The sequence below is a fragment of the Podarcis raffonei genome, chromosome 7, assembly GCF_027172205.1.
Source record: "Podarcis raffonei isolate rPodRaf1 chromosome 7, rPodRaf1.pri, whole genome shotgun sequence".
NCBI lineage: Eukaryota > Metazoa > Chordata > Lepidosauria > Squamata > Lacertidae > Podarcis > Podarcis raffonei.
In genome coordinates, this window is record NC_070608.1 from 745,787 (window position 1) to 761,148 (window position 15,362).

The following is a 15,362-nucleotide window of genomic DNA, read 5'->3' on the forward strand; positions in this document are numbered from 1 at the left end:
GTATGACTTTTGCCTGATGCCTCAGGCTTTGCTGAGCGGCCCTTAGCTCCTTTTGGCTGGCGTGGCTTCTTACAGTTCCGCTGAAGATGCCCAGCTTGTCCACGATTGTAACATCGGACAACGTTCAAAGCTACAGCATTCTCTCCAGTAGCAACATCAGTGGGGGAATTAGAACTCCGTTCCTCCTTCCCCCTGTCCTTTACTTCCAGTGCAGCAAGCTGGTCGTGTTCATTCAGGACGACGGCACACACTCTCTCCGCGGTCAAATCTTGAGCCGGTAAGGAACCAAGCTGACTGGCGACCGTTTTGTAAGTCCAATTTAGGCTGTTTATCATCATGAAGCAAAACACTTCCTCCTGTAGACGGAAATTGCGTTCCACCATCTGTTGGCGCAGATATTTCATCTCCGTCAGGTGCGCTTGAACATCTCCATCAGGCGCAAGCCTCAGATTGGTCAGCTTCTCAAAATACAGCAACGCTGAAGAACCAGCATCCCTCTGATGTGTTCTACGCAGCGTTTCCCAAATTTCTCGCGCATACTCTAAATTCTGAATATGCACCAATTGGCAATCTGGTACACACAGAATTATAGCCATCCTGGCCTTTACATTCTGTGATTCCCAACCTCGCGTTGGTGCTGCAGGGATGGGGTTCTCAATCACCTCAAAGATCCTCTGATTCTGCAGCAGGGCCTTCATCTTTACAGACCAAGATGAATAATTGTCATTAGTCAGGGGAGGTGGATAAGGTAAACCTCCCCCCTTCTTGGCATCCATTTTGAATCCAAGTCTCAGCTCTCACTCTCGAGCCTGTAAAATCCAAAAGTCTTTTCTGGGTTGTTTACTGCCTACTCTGGCAGGCAAACTGCAAGCTGTCTCAAAGTCCTTGCACAGCAGCGAAGATAGCCAAAACAACTTTCACTTCCCAGGCTCTCACTGAGCCAGCCCCTTTGTCAGTAACTTTCCACTTTACTGATGGTCGTTGCCTAGCAACTGTGCATACCTTTCTTCGAACAGGAAATCTTATCAACCACAAGAATTCCTGGTATGCAAGCCTTTGCTTTCAGAGCTGTTTTTCCAAACGCAGCTCCCGTGAACCAGAGAATGAATCAATCTGCGTTCACACTTTTAGCCCGAAATTCAGCATACCTTTTGGGGCTCCGTTGCTTGGAAAACACCTCCTCTCGGTGTCCAGCCGTCTGTTCAGCTTCTGGCTGCACGCAGACGTTATCTTATTTTCTTTGGTGCAGAGGATGACAAACGATCCATCAACCTCTCATGCTGATTCCCATGGATCAGTAACCATCGGCGTCTGCTACCAGATGTAGGAATCAAGCCTAGTCAGAGGAATTGGCCACTCTCCAGGCACCCGGCTTGAGTTCCTTGTTGACCTCCCCGTCTGCGACTTCCGGCAAGATCAGGCGAGATCTCAATCGGCGATCCTCCTCTAACGTGAGAAGAACACACCACTCCTCCCCTCTTCCCTGCCATCCCCAGGGAGGGGAAAGAGACAGACAGAAATGTATTTACATGCCTTTATTTCTGTCTTTCCAGCAGTACAGAGAAACGTGTCTGCACTCTCTTAACACCAACAGCAGAGAGCAAACACTCCTCCCCTGTACTTACAGTACAGGTCAGATGACACTCTGAGCTAACATCCGGTGCTCAGTACAGTGAATAGACTGTTCCTTTGTTCCCACGGTACAGTCCCAAGCATCAACATCCTGTTTGGCTTTCCAGCCATCTGGAGCTCGCTGCTGCATTGCTCCTTTTTCGTAACAGTATTTCATCCCAAACTGGTTTGAAATCCATAGTGTGACCTGGCAATATATTGTGAATCATGATGTGTGTTAGGAAATATATCGTCCAAAACCAGTTTGAAGTCCATATCATGGTATCGTTTTCATAATTTTTGACCTGGCAACATACCACAAATTGTGATGTGTGTGTGTGTGTGTGTGTGTGTGTTTAGCAAAAATCACAATTTGGGAAAAAGCATGAAGCCAGTCAATGCGTCTACATTTGTTGTTGTTGAGTCGTTTAGTCGTGTCCGCCTCTTTGTGGCCCCCTGGACCAGAGCATGCCAGGCCCTCCTGTCCTCCACTGCCTCCCGCAGTTTGGTCAAACTCATGTTTGTAGCTTCGAAAACACTGTCCGACCATCTCATCCTCTGTCGTCCCCTTCTCCTTGTGCCCTCCATCTTTCCCAACATCAGGGTCTTTTCGAGGGAGTCTTCTCTTCTCCTGAGGTGGCCAAAGTACTGGAGCCTCAGCTTCAGGATCTGTCCTTCCAGTGAGCACTCAGGGCTGATTTCCTTCAGAATGGATAGGTTTGATCTTCTTGCAGTCCATGGGACTCTCAAGAGTCTCCTCCAGCACCAGAATTCAAAAGCATCCATTCTTCTTTATGGTCCAGCTCTCACTTCCATACATCACTACTGGGGAAACCATTGCTTGAACTATACGGACCTTTGTCGGCAAGGTGATGTCTCTGCTTTTTAAGATGCTATGTGTCTACATAGCTTTATCTTTATTTCAGACATAATGATATATTGATATATTGTGATGCTTAGCTTGTGATATATCACAGTGTTGAAAACCAGATACCACCCAGTCCTATTGCACAGTATTGATTTCCTCCCTCCCCACAGACACCACCCCACCCCCACCCACCCACCCACTGCTGTTGCCGTCCAATAACAGGACCCCCAGTACCCACCCACTTTCTCTTTCTCTCCCCTGCAAGTTTCCCTAACACCGTCACGCTGGTTGGCCGAAGCGTGGCCGCCGTGGACGCCTTCCTCAGCTCTGCTGCCCAGAGGAGCCGCGAGTACATCTCCCGCATCCACGCCCGGGTGATCCGCACGGCTGGGGCCTACAAGCTCGTGGATTCCAGCCTAACCGGGGTGTATATCAATGACGTCCGGATCAGCGGTGAGTGCTGTGGCCAAGATACAAGGAAACTTTATTAAATGATTTCTTCTTAATAAATTTGAGTATCACTCTTCATCCAAAGATCACCAGGCGCTTCACAGCACTTTTGTAATGCTTCCCCTTGAAAACATGTTTCTACACATCCTTTAGTCGTGAAGGCGTAATAAAATATCTAGGTTATGGCAACAAGCGTCATGTCTAGCAGAAATCAGAATTAGATACGGTTTGCACACATCTGTGCTAGCCCACAGTCACCCTGTGCTCCAGGTTCCCCAGTTTGGGGCGGTCCTCCATCTTTGTTCAGAAGATGAGCAACTCCTCCCGCATCAGACTCCCCACACAAGCGCACCTGGATCTGCACCATCCCTCTCGCTTCTCTGGAAACCCCCAACGCAATAAATGGCCTTGTCATGCAAGCAAGAACAGTCCCGATTCTTTAGGGAAAGAACAAAGGAGTGAAGTCATTTTCTGAAATGCACGCAGCCTCTGTCACCTGGACAGGAGACTTCTACATGATGAAGCAAGCCCAAAGAAACAACTGCCGGGAGAGTTAAGCTCAGAGGAAGTCTGCCAGCAGCGAGAGAGTGAGCCAGGCAGGGCGCTGGTGCTGCCTGGATGTTTGAAAGTCTGAGTCCCTGCACACAGTGACCTCAGGCAAACCCATGCCCAACTCTGATGCGCTTCAGATAATTGCAGTTGTACCTTGGATCCAGAACGCCTTGCGAGTCAAACTTTTTGACTCCTGAACGCCGCAAACTCGGAAGTGATGGTTCTGGTCTGCTAACATTCTTTGGAACCCAAACGTCCAACGCGGCTTCCGATTGGCTGCAGGAGCTTCCTGCAGCCAATTGGAAGCTGTGTCTTGGTTTCTGAACGTATTGGAAGTTGAATAGATTCTGAGGTACGACTGTATTGGAAAAAGTTGGTCTGAGCACCTTTTGGAAAAGAAGGGAGGCCAACACGGAAACTGCTGTCGGGTTGCAGCAAATGACCTTGAGCAAAGGAACAGGCCAGTGGCCCATCGAGTCACCCAGTGGCCAACCAGGTGCCCCCAAGGGGATCTCGCAAGTGGGATCTGAACCCAAGAGCAACTCTCCCCTCCTGCGGTTTCTAGCAACTGGGATTCAGAAGCAGGACTTCCTGTGGCTGCAGAGCCATTCTGGCTCGTGGCCGTCAAGTGTCCTCTCTTCCCTGAAATCTCCAGCCCTGGGTTGTTCTTGATGTGGGCAGAGGTGGGCAACCTGTCCCTGCTTCCCCTAAAGGTCCAGAAAGGTAAAGGACCCCTGACAGTTCAGTCCAGTCGTGGCCGACTCTGGGGTTGCGGCGCTCATCTCGCTCTATAGGCCGAGGGAGCCGGCATACAGCTTCCGGGTCATGTGGCCAGCATGACTAAGCCGCTTCTGGCGAGCCAGAGCAGCGCACGGAAACGCCATTTACCTTCCTGCCAGAGCGGTACCTATTTATCTCCTTGCACTTTGACGTGCTTTCAAACTGCTCGGTTGGCAGGAGCAGGGATTGAGCAACGGAACCTTCTGATTGGCAAGCCCTAGGCTCTGTGGTTTAGACCACAGCGCCACCCGCGTCCCATACAACGTCCATACAATGCAGTAAATAAATTAAGCTTTGCTCTTGCGGTTTTTCTCCTTTCAGCAGGAAGAGTTGGTCCTTTACGTTGTGAACCACCCTGAGATCTACAGATGAAGGGCAGTATACAAATTTAATAAAATGGTAAATAAATAAATTAATGTGCTTGGTGAGAGCTGCCTGGTGTTTCTTATTCTTATAATAATAAACCACCTCACGGCAGCTCACAGGTAAAAGCAGTATTTTAAAACAGAAAAAACATAGACATATTTCTGGTGTATTTGCTTTTGGATCAGGTGCCTGGCCAAGGAGATTTGCTGTTGTTTTTAAAGCTTTAAACTGATCGTTTCAAATCTTATTTCTACGTAGAAAAAGTAGTGTTGCAAGAAGGCGATACGGTTACTTTTGGGCATCCGTGCTGGAGGAGCGTTAACCCCGGGAGTCGCGTCCGGCAGCCAAATTCTCCATTTTATTACTTGGTAGGACTCTGCCTTCCTTTGTCTGTCTGTCTGTCTGAGATAGAATCATACAATTGTAGAGTTGTGAGGGTCTCCAAAGGTCCTCTAGTCCAGCCCCCTCACAATGCACGAGTCCTGTGGCTCTCCTTGGTGTGCTCACCCCCTCCCTGCAGTTGGCCAGAGGCCCCCCCCCGTGCGCCCCCCCTCTGCTCTGCTCACGCCTTCATTTATTTTCTTGGTGGGGGGTATTCCTGCAAGCTCAAGGAGGGCATGGAAATAGCAATGTTCAAAATTTGATTGGGGAGAGAGCAGGAGGCTGGCCTGGCTGGGCTGACCCAGGAGGGCTCTCCTGATGTTCATTAATCCTCCTTCTCCCCACTTTGGTTCCCTTTTCAGTTTGAGCCCTGCGGCTGCAGTGCGGAGCAAAGGCAAGGCCTGTGCGGAGAGAGGAGACCTTTCCCCCAAAGGGTAAAATGGAAACCCACTTCTACTCCAGACATCTTGTTTTCTCCATGGGTGCAGCAGTGGGGAGGGTGGGTGTAAAGCAGCACTTGGGGGGCGGGGAGTCAATCCCAGTGATAACCCCCACAGGCGACCTGGTCAGGTGGTGGGGGCTGCCCAACTCTCCATCGCCCCCCCCATCCCCAGGGCATCAGGGGAAGGCTGCATGGTTTGATTTCGGATTGTGTGGGGCACAGAAGTGGGGTTTGTGGCCAGCCCTGCTTTAGGCAGTGACCGGCTCCCCTCTGGACCTCCCAAGAGGGCCGCTTCTTCTTGCCAAATTTACAGGGGTCTGCTTGTTAGTCTTCCTTGCCCAGGGCTCCTGCTTATTCCTCCCCATCGTGCCTTTACCTGCCCCAGATCTGACTCCACCTGTGACGGCAGGTGTGGGGCAGATGGGCGTGGCATGGGGGGCCACACGAGGACCCCTGCAGCGCTGAATCAGGACCTTGCCTGGAGGTTCCCCCCTCTGGCATGCGCTGCCTTCAGTGAGTGCAGCAAGGAAGCAGGCCCTCTTAGCCTTCTGCCTGCATTCGCCTCCTTAAGTACAGTCATACCTCGGGTTACAGGTGCTGCAGGTTGCATTTTTTCGGGTTACAGACCTGCTGAAACCAAAACCCGGAAGTACCGGAATGGGTTACTTCCGGGTTTTGGGGGTCGTGCATGCACAGAAGTGCTAAGTCGCGCTTTGCGCATGCACAGAAGTGCCGAATCGCAAGCCGCACATGTGCAGATCCGCCGCTGCGGGTTGCGAACATGCATCCTGCATGGATCACGTTCGCAACCCGAGCATCCACTGTATAATGTTCTGGGGAATTTAAGACAGGGCCAGAGTGGATAGGAAATTTTGGGGCACCTGGGGCAGGGGTGCTAGGCTCCTGCCCCAAAGATCTGTGATCCCACAGGAAGGAGGTCTTAGGTATCCCAGGCTGAAAAAGCTTCCCTTGTTTCACACAGGCGGAATCTCTACGATGCAGTTGCTTACTCTTATAAGGCCTTTTTATGGCAAAGGGGGCCACAAACGAGAGCCAGTGTGGTGTAGTGGTTAACTGGGTTCGCTTCCCCGCTCCTCCACCTGCAGCTGCTGGGTGACCTTGGGCCAGTCACACTTCTCTGAAGTCTCTCAGCCCCACTCACCTCACAGAGTGTTTGTTGTGGGGGAGGAAGGGAAGGGAGAATGTTAGCCGCTTTGAGACTCCTTAGGGGAGTGATAAAGTGGGATATCAAATCCAAACTCTTCTCTTTTTCATACAGCCATCCTCACATCCACACCCTCTCTAGGTTCTCCCATTACACGTTCTGATGTGTTTCTTGTTTCTTAGGTCAGTGCAGGTTGGTACCCAGTTGGGGTTGTTTTGCTCTATAGGCTGAATTCACAGGTCCTCAAATCTCCGTAGGGTTTCGCCAGCAAGGAAAACTGACTTGCTCTGTATGTTGCGTATTTGTATCTCCAGTGCTCTGTATTTTGATGTTTTGAATGTTTGCTGTAAAGCTGCTTTGGGCTCAGCTCATAAGTAAACCCATCATTCAGTCAAGATGCCATCAGGAGGAGGAGCTATGCAAAATAACCACGGAGGTTTCCTGACTGGGCTGATAGAGGGACACAGCCCCCAGCTTCAGGGGCCACGTGGTGCTGTAAAGAAGTCGTTTCTGCAGTGAGTAACCCACACTCCTTTCTAACCTCTTGATTCCTTTCTTCCATCTAGCTTCCTGCGTTGGCATCTGCTGGGGCACCGGTGCCAGTGAGCTCAGGGATGGGATTTGCACCCACACTCGCAGGGGACCCACCTGGCGCTCTGCCTGGCTCTGCCCACCAACGTCCGGCCATCAGCAATCCGTCCTCTGCAGCTTCATTCCTGCCTCCAGCTGCATCGTCAGCATCCATAAATTCTCTTAGCCTGACTTCCAGTTTGCCAGGAGCACCTGGTCAGCCCACACCTGGGGCATTGCCTCCTTCTGCCCCAAGAGATGCTCCCAGGCCTGTCCCTCCACTTCTGCGTTCTGCTTCGCCTGGGGAGGGTTCACGCACCACCGCAGAATCTTCTCCCTGGAGCAGCCTTGAGGCGACGCACTTCCCCTTCTCTCAGGGAAGCCCAGAATCCAAGAATCCCTCCACCCCAAGTGGCAGCGAGGAGACCATTGCAGACGACCCCCAGAGCGGAGTATCAGTTAGCGCAGCAGCCGGGCTCCCGGAGGATCTGCCGCAGGACCCAGGCGTCTCTCAGGTGGGGGGTTCTGAGCTCTCTGTTTCCAGCACCAAAGAGCGGCTTCCCAGTGACTCTGACCATGCTGAAGAGATGAGGGACGTGGACCTGGATCAAGGCCCTGAAGACACAGCTGGACCTGATGCCCAGGCGCAAGTCAGAGGGGCTGCAAGCAGAATGGAAATTCAGAGCCCCAGAGAAGAACACCAGGAGAGCTCTAGGGAGAAGGCCTTACCTGAAGCTTCTGGCTGGGCAGAAAACAGGGCAAGCGACCTCAGTGTGCAGAATTTGGCACAGCTCCCTGCGGAATCGGGAGAGGCTGAGCTGGATGCAGCAAGCAGAGCTTCTGATGACTTTTCTCCTGCTGAAGAAACAGATGGCGACTTACTGGATAGTGACTCTTCTGCAAAGTGGAGTCAAGAGGAGTTTGACTCTGAGAGAGAGAGTCCCGCTTTGCTGCCAGGGAACCTGTCCTGTGAGACCCGGAGGAGCGACGATGAAATCAGCTTGCAAGAATGGGCTTCTGAGAGCAGTGACAACATGGACATGGAGCCCCCTGCAAATGCAAGCCTGCTAGCGATGGACAGTCCTGCTGCTGCTGCAGGAGATGGCAGTTTCTTTGATCCAGAGTTGGGCTCGGGAGGTGCAGAGGCTGCAAGTGGCAAGGTCTGCATTGCAAAACGGTCTTATGCCGAAGTGGGAACCCAGACTGAGTGTGCAAAAAGAAGGAAGTTGGGTGTAGAGACTGCAGAGCCTTTGAAAGAAGACGACCCTGGCGGAATGGCTTGTGACGATGGCAGCAAGTTAAACACGGACAGGGTGACGGAGGGGCTCCTTCAGCAACCGCCCAGAACTTCAGAAGTAGGTGCCCCAGCTGACAATGAGCATGCCAAGGGCGAGTTCTCCCCACAAGTAGAAGAGGATCCTGTGGCATCTTCTGGAGGAACGCAGGAGATCCTGTCTTCAGGAGATCTACCAGAAACTAATGAAGAGGGGACTGCTGTGGTGGCTGCATTGCCTTCAACCTCCCATCTCCTGCCAGGAGGGGAGATCCCCGAAGAGTCTGTTGAAACGTTTGGACACCCAGTGGATGTTTATGGAAAGCTCTTCTGTGGGGCCGTTCTCAAAAGAAAGACACCTCCCTTGGAAGAGTGGGGGGAGGGCACTGTTGTTGTGAGCAAACGGAGAATGGAGGATGCATGTGCCAGACCTGACAGAGGCCCAGAGGACTGTGCTGCTGATTCCATCCTTGAGGCCAAAGGAGGGATGAGTGAACATGATGGGCTTTTGCTTGAAACTGTTCCCGGTGGTGCGTCGGGGGCTGGGTTGTCCGGACAGTCCAGTTGTGTCATCAACTGTGAGATGGAATGCCAAGAGGAGATGGACAACAATGATCTTCCTGAGGGCAGGGAGGTGAAGAGGGAAGGGAGGAGCGTCAGGGCAGCTGGTGGCCAAGATGAAGCCAACGGAGAAGGTGGCCTGGAGAGAGATCCGAGTCCAGATGCAGTGCGGGAGGAGATGGTTGGCAGCGCCAGGGCTGAAGGGACCCTCCAAAGCTCTGGTGGGAACTGGGCGCCACCCTCTCCAGACTCAGCGGGAAGAAAGACAAGGGAGTTTCCTCCTGAGATAAGTGGAGATGACCTTGAAGAGGGAGGGGTCCCCCACACGGAAGGTTACTGTGCAAACACAGAGGTGTCTTCTCAGGCAAGCGGAAAGGAAGCAGGAAGGAGCTTGGAAGCTAAAAAGAGTTACCTTTTGGCCCACCAAGGTGGCATTGACAGGGAAGACAGTATGGACCCGAATGGAGAAAGTGCAGCCGAGGCCCAAGAGTGCGGTGTCAGGGCAGGATGCTCAGATGGAACAAAGGTGGATCCTGACCAGAACGAGCCTCTTGGGACCTCTGCCCACCTGGAACGCCAGCAAGAGTCTCCTGCGCCTGGTCAGCGACAACTGCAGCCTCCTGGCCCTGAGCCTGAGGATCTGGAAGATAACTTTGCAGTGAAGCCCCGGGGAAGCGATGTGGGGAGAGAGCTGTTTCACCCTGAAGACTCCCGCATGGAAGGCAGCGTTTGGGAGGAAGCCTGTGAAGGAAACGGGGCTGCTGAGCGGCCAGATCCGGAAAAAGAGAACAGAAGGGGCCACTCTGGGGAGGAAGGGGGTGGGCTTGGACAGACCCCTGAGAGCTGCCATTGCACCGAGGGAAAAGGCAGCCTCCCGTTGGACACTCCTAGTGCTGGCTCTGGGAGCCCTGGGGCCGGAGAGGGGGTCACTGCTGGAGACGCCCCAAGGGAGACCCACACTGAGCCTGCAGAGGTCCCAGAGTCCTCTTGTGGCCGTGAGCTCAGCTGTCTCCTCTCTGACTCTGAAGTTGGAAAGGAGGAGGACAGAGGCAACCTTCAGAGAGAGAGAAGTCCACTTTGGCATTCAGACAGGGTTTCAGAGAATCACGAGGCCTGGAGGAAGCCACCTGAGGAATCCACAGCTCGCGAGACATGTGATGCAAGTGCTGAGCCACCAGAGGGTTCGGGGGTGTTGGATGCTGGTTTGGAACAAAATGATTCTTCCCACGATGAGGTGTGCTGTGACCCAGAAGATGCTTCAGCTGTTGTACCTCAGACCCACAACCCAGAGGTGGCCGTGGGGGGGAAATCTCCTCCTTTGCCAAGAACTGCCGTGGTGAGAGAGGAGCTGGAGCATCGAGCTGTTGAAGGAGCTGACCTTGTGGCTGTCAATCTCGCCTGCCTTCCTGTGGAATCTCCTTGCCTGGCAGAAAGCGATGCCAAATTTGGTGCAGAGGATCAGGCCCCAGAGAGTCCTGGAGGATCGGCTGGAGATTCTGGTTCGCATCTTGTTCAAGACAATCGGCCGGCGGAAGATGAGTTTCCTGGCCAACCCAGAGTGGGAATCTCAGGTGCGTCTCTTGAAGTTGGAGAAACAATCAGAGAGTCTTCGGCCTGTGAAACACCTGCCAGCCGCACTCCAGGAGAAGAGGCAGGTTTCCTGAAGGGAGGAGCAGAAGCGCCGCTACTCCAGCATCAAGAGATGGAAACAGTGCCGTGCCCGGGAGATGGGTGCCAACCAGAAGGTGGTTCAGACCCTTCTGGGGAGTTTGGTGAGGCTTTTGATGGCTCGGGGCATTGCAGAAGACTTTTGCAGGAGGAGGAAGAGGAAGAGTCAAAAGCCTCTTTCTCCAGAAAAAGGCATTTCAGTGAAGATCAGGCCGCCAGGATGACCAGCTTGGAAAATGGTTCTTTGTGTGAGGAGCAGCTCTGCCTGCTGGACCCTGTTTCAGTTCGGGCTTCTACACCTGACCTGCACCCTTTGACCATGACAGCTCCTGCTCCTCTGAACCCAGAAGGGCTTCCAGGCCACTTTGGCAGAGCTGCAGGGAAGCCTCCAAACCAGCACAACAGCCAGGCAACCCTGTCCCTGGGAGAAGCAGAACAGAAGAACGGGGAGAGCTTTGCCCAGAAGGCGAGAGGGTGCTTTGAAAACACACTTTGCTCCGATGAGCCAGCAAGCGAAAATGAAAAGGCAGACGAAGCTGAAACTGCTGAAGGGGAAGATTGCCAGTCGGATGAGATCATAGAGGCTGGGAGATGCCCAAGCTCAGGTGAAGAGGAAGTCGGCAAAGTCCAGTCTCAGAACCCCTCCCTGGATGAAGCAGGTTCAACCCCTGGCCAGTCAGGCCGCCTCTCTCATGAACAAGACAAAGACACGTCTGACCCTATTCCAGAGAGCGTGTGGGACACCTATTTCTCGGAAGAGGAGAGCTTCCAGTTGTCTGTGTGTTCGGGGGTACAGAATTCTCCCCCCAGCTCTCCCGCAAAGTCCCCCGAGGCAGAAAGTGCTCCCAGTCAGAAGAACATGGACTTTCTCTTCTCTGACATCTCCAACAGTTCGGCTGAATCTCACTCCTGCGAACGTTCTCCCAGGCCGCCTGGCAGGGGCGCTTCTGGGGCAGAAGGCGATGGGCTCCCCGCAGGGGGTTCTGACTGGGTGGGGAAGGGGGCCGAGGCAAACGTGGAACCAGATTCTTCCTCTGGCCCAGAAACTTCTGACATGGACTGGTTTGATGAAGACCCACAGACCCCGTCCCATCAGCCTGTGTCCCCCAGGGAAAGCACCCCAACTTCTAGCGGTGACCCCCCCTCTGAGCCTGACTATCCCATCAGCTTTGCTCCCGGTGAATGTGACGCCTACGACCTCCAAGAAGAGGGCGGCAACGAGGCTCCCAGCGTAGAGGGGTCTGGATGGGCTGCCCCCCCTATGAGCCCCACAGCTGGTGCGGAAGAGGAAGAGGTGGTGATGGAAATGGAGACAGGGGGTCTTAGTCCAGAGAGAAGCCCTGGGGGTTCATCATGCCAAGGTATGTTTCAAAAGCATCTTCTGAAGGGGGAAGGGAGGCAGAACGGATTGGGCCTGCCTCTCCAGGGCAGCCCTGCTCAGGGAAGGTTTTAGTGTGTGGTGCTGTGTTTGGCTTTTACAATTTTTTGTTGGGAGCCAGTCAGATGGGTTGTATATTATTATTATTATTATTATTATTATTATTATTATTATTATGAGGCAGCGGGAGGTGGAGTGCAATTTAGGGCTCACCCAGACTTGCACTTGCTCTGCCTCTTTCTCTTGGGAAAATCTGTTCTTTACCGTTGAATGGGAGCAAATGTCAGCTGAGTTTTCTCTGGAATGACATTTGCTCCAATTCAGCTCCAAAGAGCGGGTTTTCTGGGGGACAGTGACCGGGCAAAGGCAAAACTCTTTGGACAAGTGCCTGAAAATCATGGGACAAGCGGGAAATGGCTTGGACCCGTTCTTTCTAGGTACGTGGGAATTTCAGACTTCCCATCTGGAGTCTGGAATGGTACAGGCTCAGGATCGTGTGATTTGTCTGCTCGTAGACATAGCGACAAATGTCACCTATTCAAAAGGGTGCCAGAAAAGCAAGCCTGTTGTGCTTGGAGAGTCGGGTGGTGGTGTGTTTTAAACTACAGAGTAGGAGCTCCTGGCGTCTCCACCAGGAAAATCACCCCACTGCTTAGGGTGGACCAGAGGTAACTAGCTGGCCCAGCCCAACTTGTCTTGGCTCGGGTGGCACCTGAGAGCTCTTCCACACTGGTTTCTAAGGGAAAGGAAAGCAACGCTTCCAGTTCATACCTTGCAGAGCTGGTTCGGGAGGGACCACCATGGCAGATGGTATCAGAAGCCCCTGGAAGAAACTGGAGAAATCACTCTTCCACCGTCCCTCTCTGGATAAAGGCCACCCATCAGGACATCAAGGCCAGTTGAGTCCCAGACTGGAAGGGGTCTAGACCAGTGGTTGCTCAAGTGGGCAGTGCAGCCCCCTAGGGGGGATTACCTAGGGGGCAGCAGGGGGGCACTGGAGGTGCAAACGACTCTCAGACTTTGAAAAGCTCATATCCCAGGACCAAGCTCCATCAATTCTGTTGAATTAATTATTATTGAATAGTTTTCACTGGATGTTAAATAAGCCTGCAATTAATAGTTGCTCTTCTGAATTTTAGTGTGTTTACTTGAGTCGTGCAAACTGCTATTCTGAAGAATGTTTTTTATAGCGTAGGCTAAGGGGGACCTGAGGATGGTTTTATGGAACCAAGGGACTGACGAAGGTTTAGACATTCCCTAACTTCTAGGAATGCTTCCAGTGGTCCCACCGCAACCCTTTCAGCCACCTTGCTCCAAAATTCTTTCCTCAGATATGGAGCGTGACCTTGGTGTTGACCCGCCTTCTGCATTATCGTCTCCTGAGGCGAGGAGAAACATGGAACATCCTCAGTGGCCTTACAAAGAGCATCTCTGCCCAGACAGCGGTGGGAATCTCACTTCCTCTCCCTCCAGGACAACGTCTGTTGCTGCTGCTTGTGAGCCAGCCAGCTGCCCCATGTTGGGTGACGTGAAGAGCGAAGATCTGGCTGCTTCTTGCTCCAGCCCAACTCAGGTGAGCAATCCAGGTGAGCATCCTTTGGTGCTGAACAGACCAGGCTCACTTCTGCCCTCCTCTGAGGATCCTGGTTCTGCCGGGATGGCTGAAAGCATTGAGAAAGATCCTGAGCAGGACCTGATCGGCGGCAGCCGTGGGGCAGGATGGGAAGGACCTGAGGACTCCAGCAGCCCTCCGCAAGAAGCTCCAGGGAACCCCTTGCTGGTCACAGGTGTGCCTGGCGATCAGATGCCTGCTTGCAGCCCCTCAGAACAGAAAGATGGCGCCTCCGCTCTGGGTTGCTTGGCAGGTGCACCTTGGGTTTCTCGGAGCTTCAAGGAAGAAAAGGACCCGTGTGGTACTGGAGAAAGGCAGGACGGCCCCAGCTGCGACACAGCGTACCCCACGGCTTGCTCCCCAGTCATCAGAGTCCTGCATAAACCCAAAGCCTCAGCAAACAGCCAGCCAGAGAGTTTCACAAGCTCTGGAGACTTTGGAAACAGAGACCGGTTGCTCCTTCCTTGTTGGCTAGAAGAGGCTGAGTTGAGCTCGCAGCTGGATATGGAGCGCGTCTGCTCAGACGACGAATCTGTGGCCTGTCCTCCTTCTCCGGGCTCTGAAAGAGGCTCCTCCGTGTCAGGAGACGGTGCTGGGCCTTCTGCACCTCTGGAGGCTGAGGTGACGGGGCAGTTGGATGGGGAGCAGGGGGGCTCCGGCGATGAGTCTGTGCCCTGCCCTTCCCCTCTGGGCTCTGAAGACGCAGGCTCTTCCTCCAAGTCGAGAGGCCCTCCCGGGGCTTCTGGTACCCAGTCACAGAGCGACCGCTGGCCTTATGCTGCTGGAGCACAGAGTGATGACCCGAAAGACTGGGCATCCTGCGAGCAAGACGTTGAGTTTCAGTTGCAGGAGTGCCAGTCTGTCCTCAGAGAGATCTTGCGGTCCCTGGAGTCCCTGGAAGGGATTGACCGGCTGCATATGGAGAAGTGGAGGTAAAATGTTCCCACTTTCTTTTGCTCGCAAATTTTTATTACAGCTTTTTATGATACAAGATAAAAAAAAATCTGTATACAAACAAGAAAATGAGAGAGAGAAGCAGGTATGGGGGGAGAGGAGAAGAAAGGAAAAGAAAAAGGGCTTCTCATTGTCTGCCAGTTCATAAAAAAAAATTATTCAAAACACTTGCTCCATGATAATGTCTAACTTTTCTACCTTCTAGATTCAGGTAGGTAGCTGTGTTGGTCTGACGCAGTTGGGGGGGGAAATTCAGATATCTGAAGAAGTGTGCATGCACACGAAAGCTTATACCCAGAACAAACTTAGTTGGCCTCTAAGGTGCTACTGGACAATTTTTTATTTATTCTACCTTCTATAAACCAGTATTTTTCCAGTTTTCAAGCCTAAATATCACGAGTTCATTTTACTTTCCACACAAAAAGTCCAAAAGGGGCCAGCAATAGTTTTTCTCTAATTAAATGGATCAGCTTTGGCTCCAATACTTTCAGCAACCTGCCTTCCTACTAAATAATGGTAAATCTTGCGCAGGAAAGAGAGAGAGAGAGAGCCCAGCAGGTGAGGTGTGGCTTAGACATGATCAGCAGAGTTTGCACAGCTCCAGCAGAACACTGGAGTCTTCTTTTTTTCCTTTTAAATTTTTTTTTATTCAAAGTTATAACAAAACATATTATCCAAAAACATATCCTTATTTTCCCCATTTTTCCTCCCCCCTCCCCCCCCACAGAACC

General features: G+C 52.5%; 2 protein-coding genes across 2 annotated transcripts in view; one reads left to right on the plus strand and one right to left on the minus strand.

The window, feature by feature from the left end:
- LOC128416946 (riboflavin transporter 2-like) overlaps positions 1-15,362 on the minus strand; it is a 274,487-nt gene that overhangs the window by 20,809 nt on the left and 238,316 nt on the right. The window lies entirely within an intron of this gene.
- The window catches only part of NUGGC (nuclear GTPase, germinal center associated), a 40,854-nt gene that overhangs the window by 2,773 nt on the left and 22,719 nt on the right, over positions 1-15,362 (plus strand). The window contains exons 2-6 of the mRNA XM_053395665.1: positions 2,745-2,932; positions 4,886-4,995; positions 5,371-5,442; positions 7,182-12,048; positions 13,397-14,609. Coding sequence (XP_053251640.1) covers positions 2,745-2,932; positions 4,886-4,995; positions 5,371-5,442; positions 7,182-12,048; positions 13,397-14,609 — 6,450 coding nt within the window. The remainder of the gene's footprint in view (positions 1-2,744; positions 2,933-4,885; positions 4,996-5,370; positions 5,443-7,181; positions 12,049-13,396; positions 14,610-15,362) is intronic.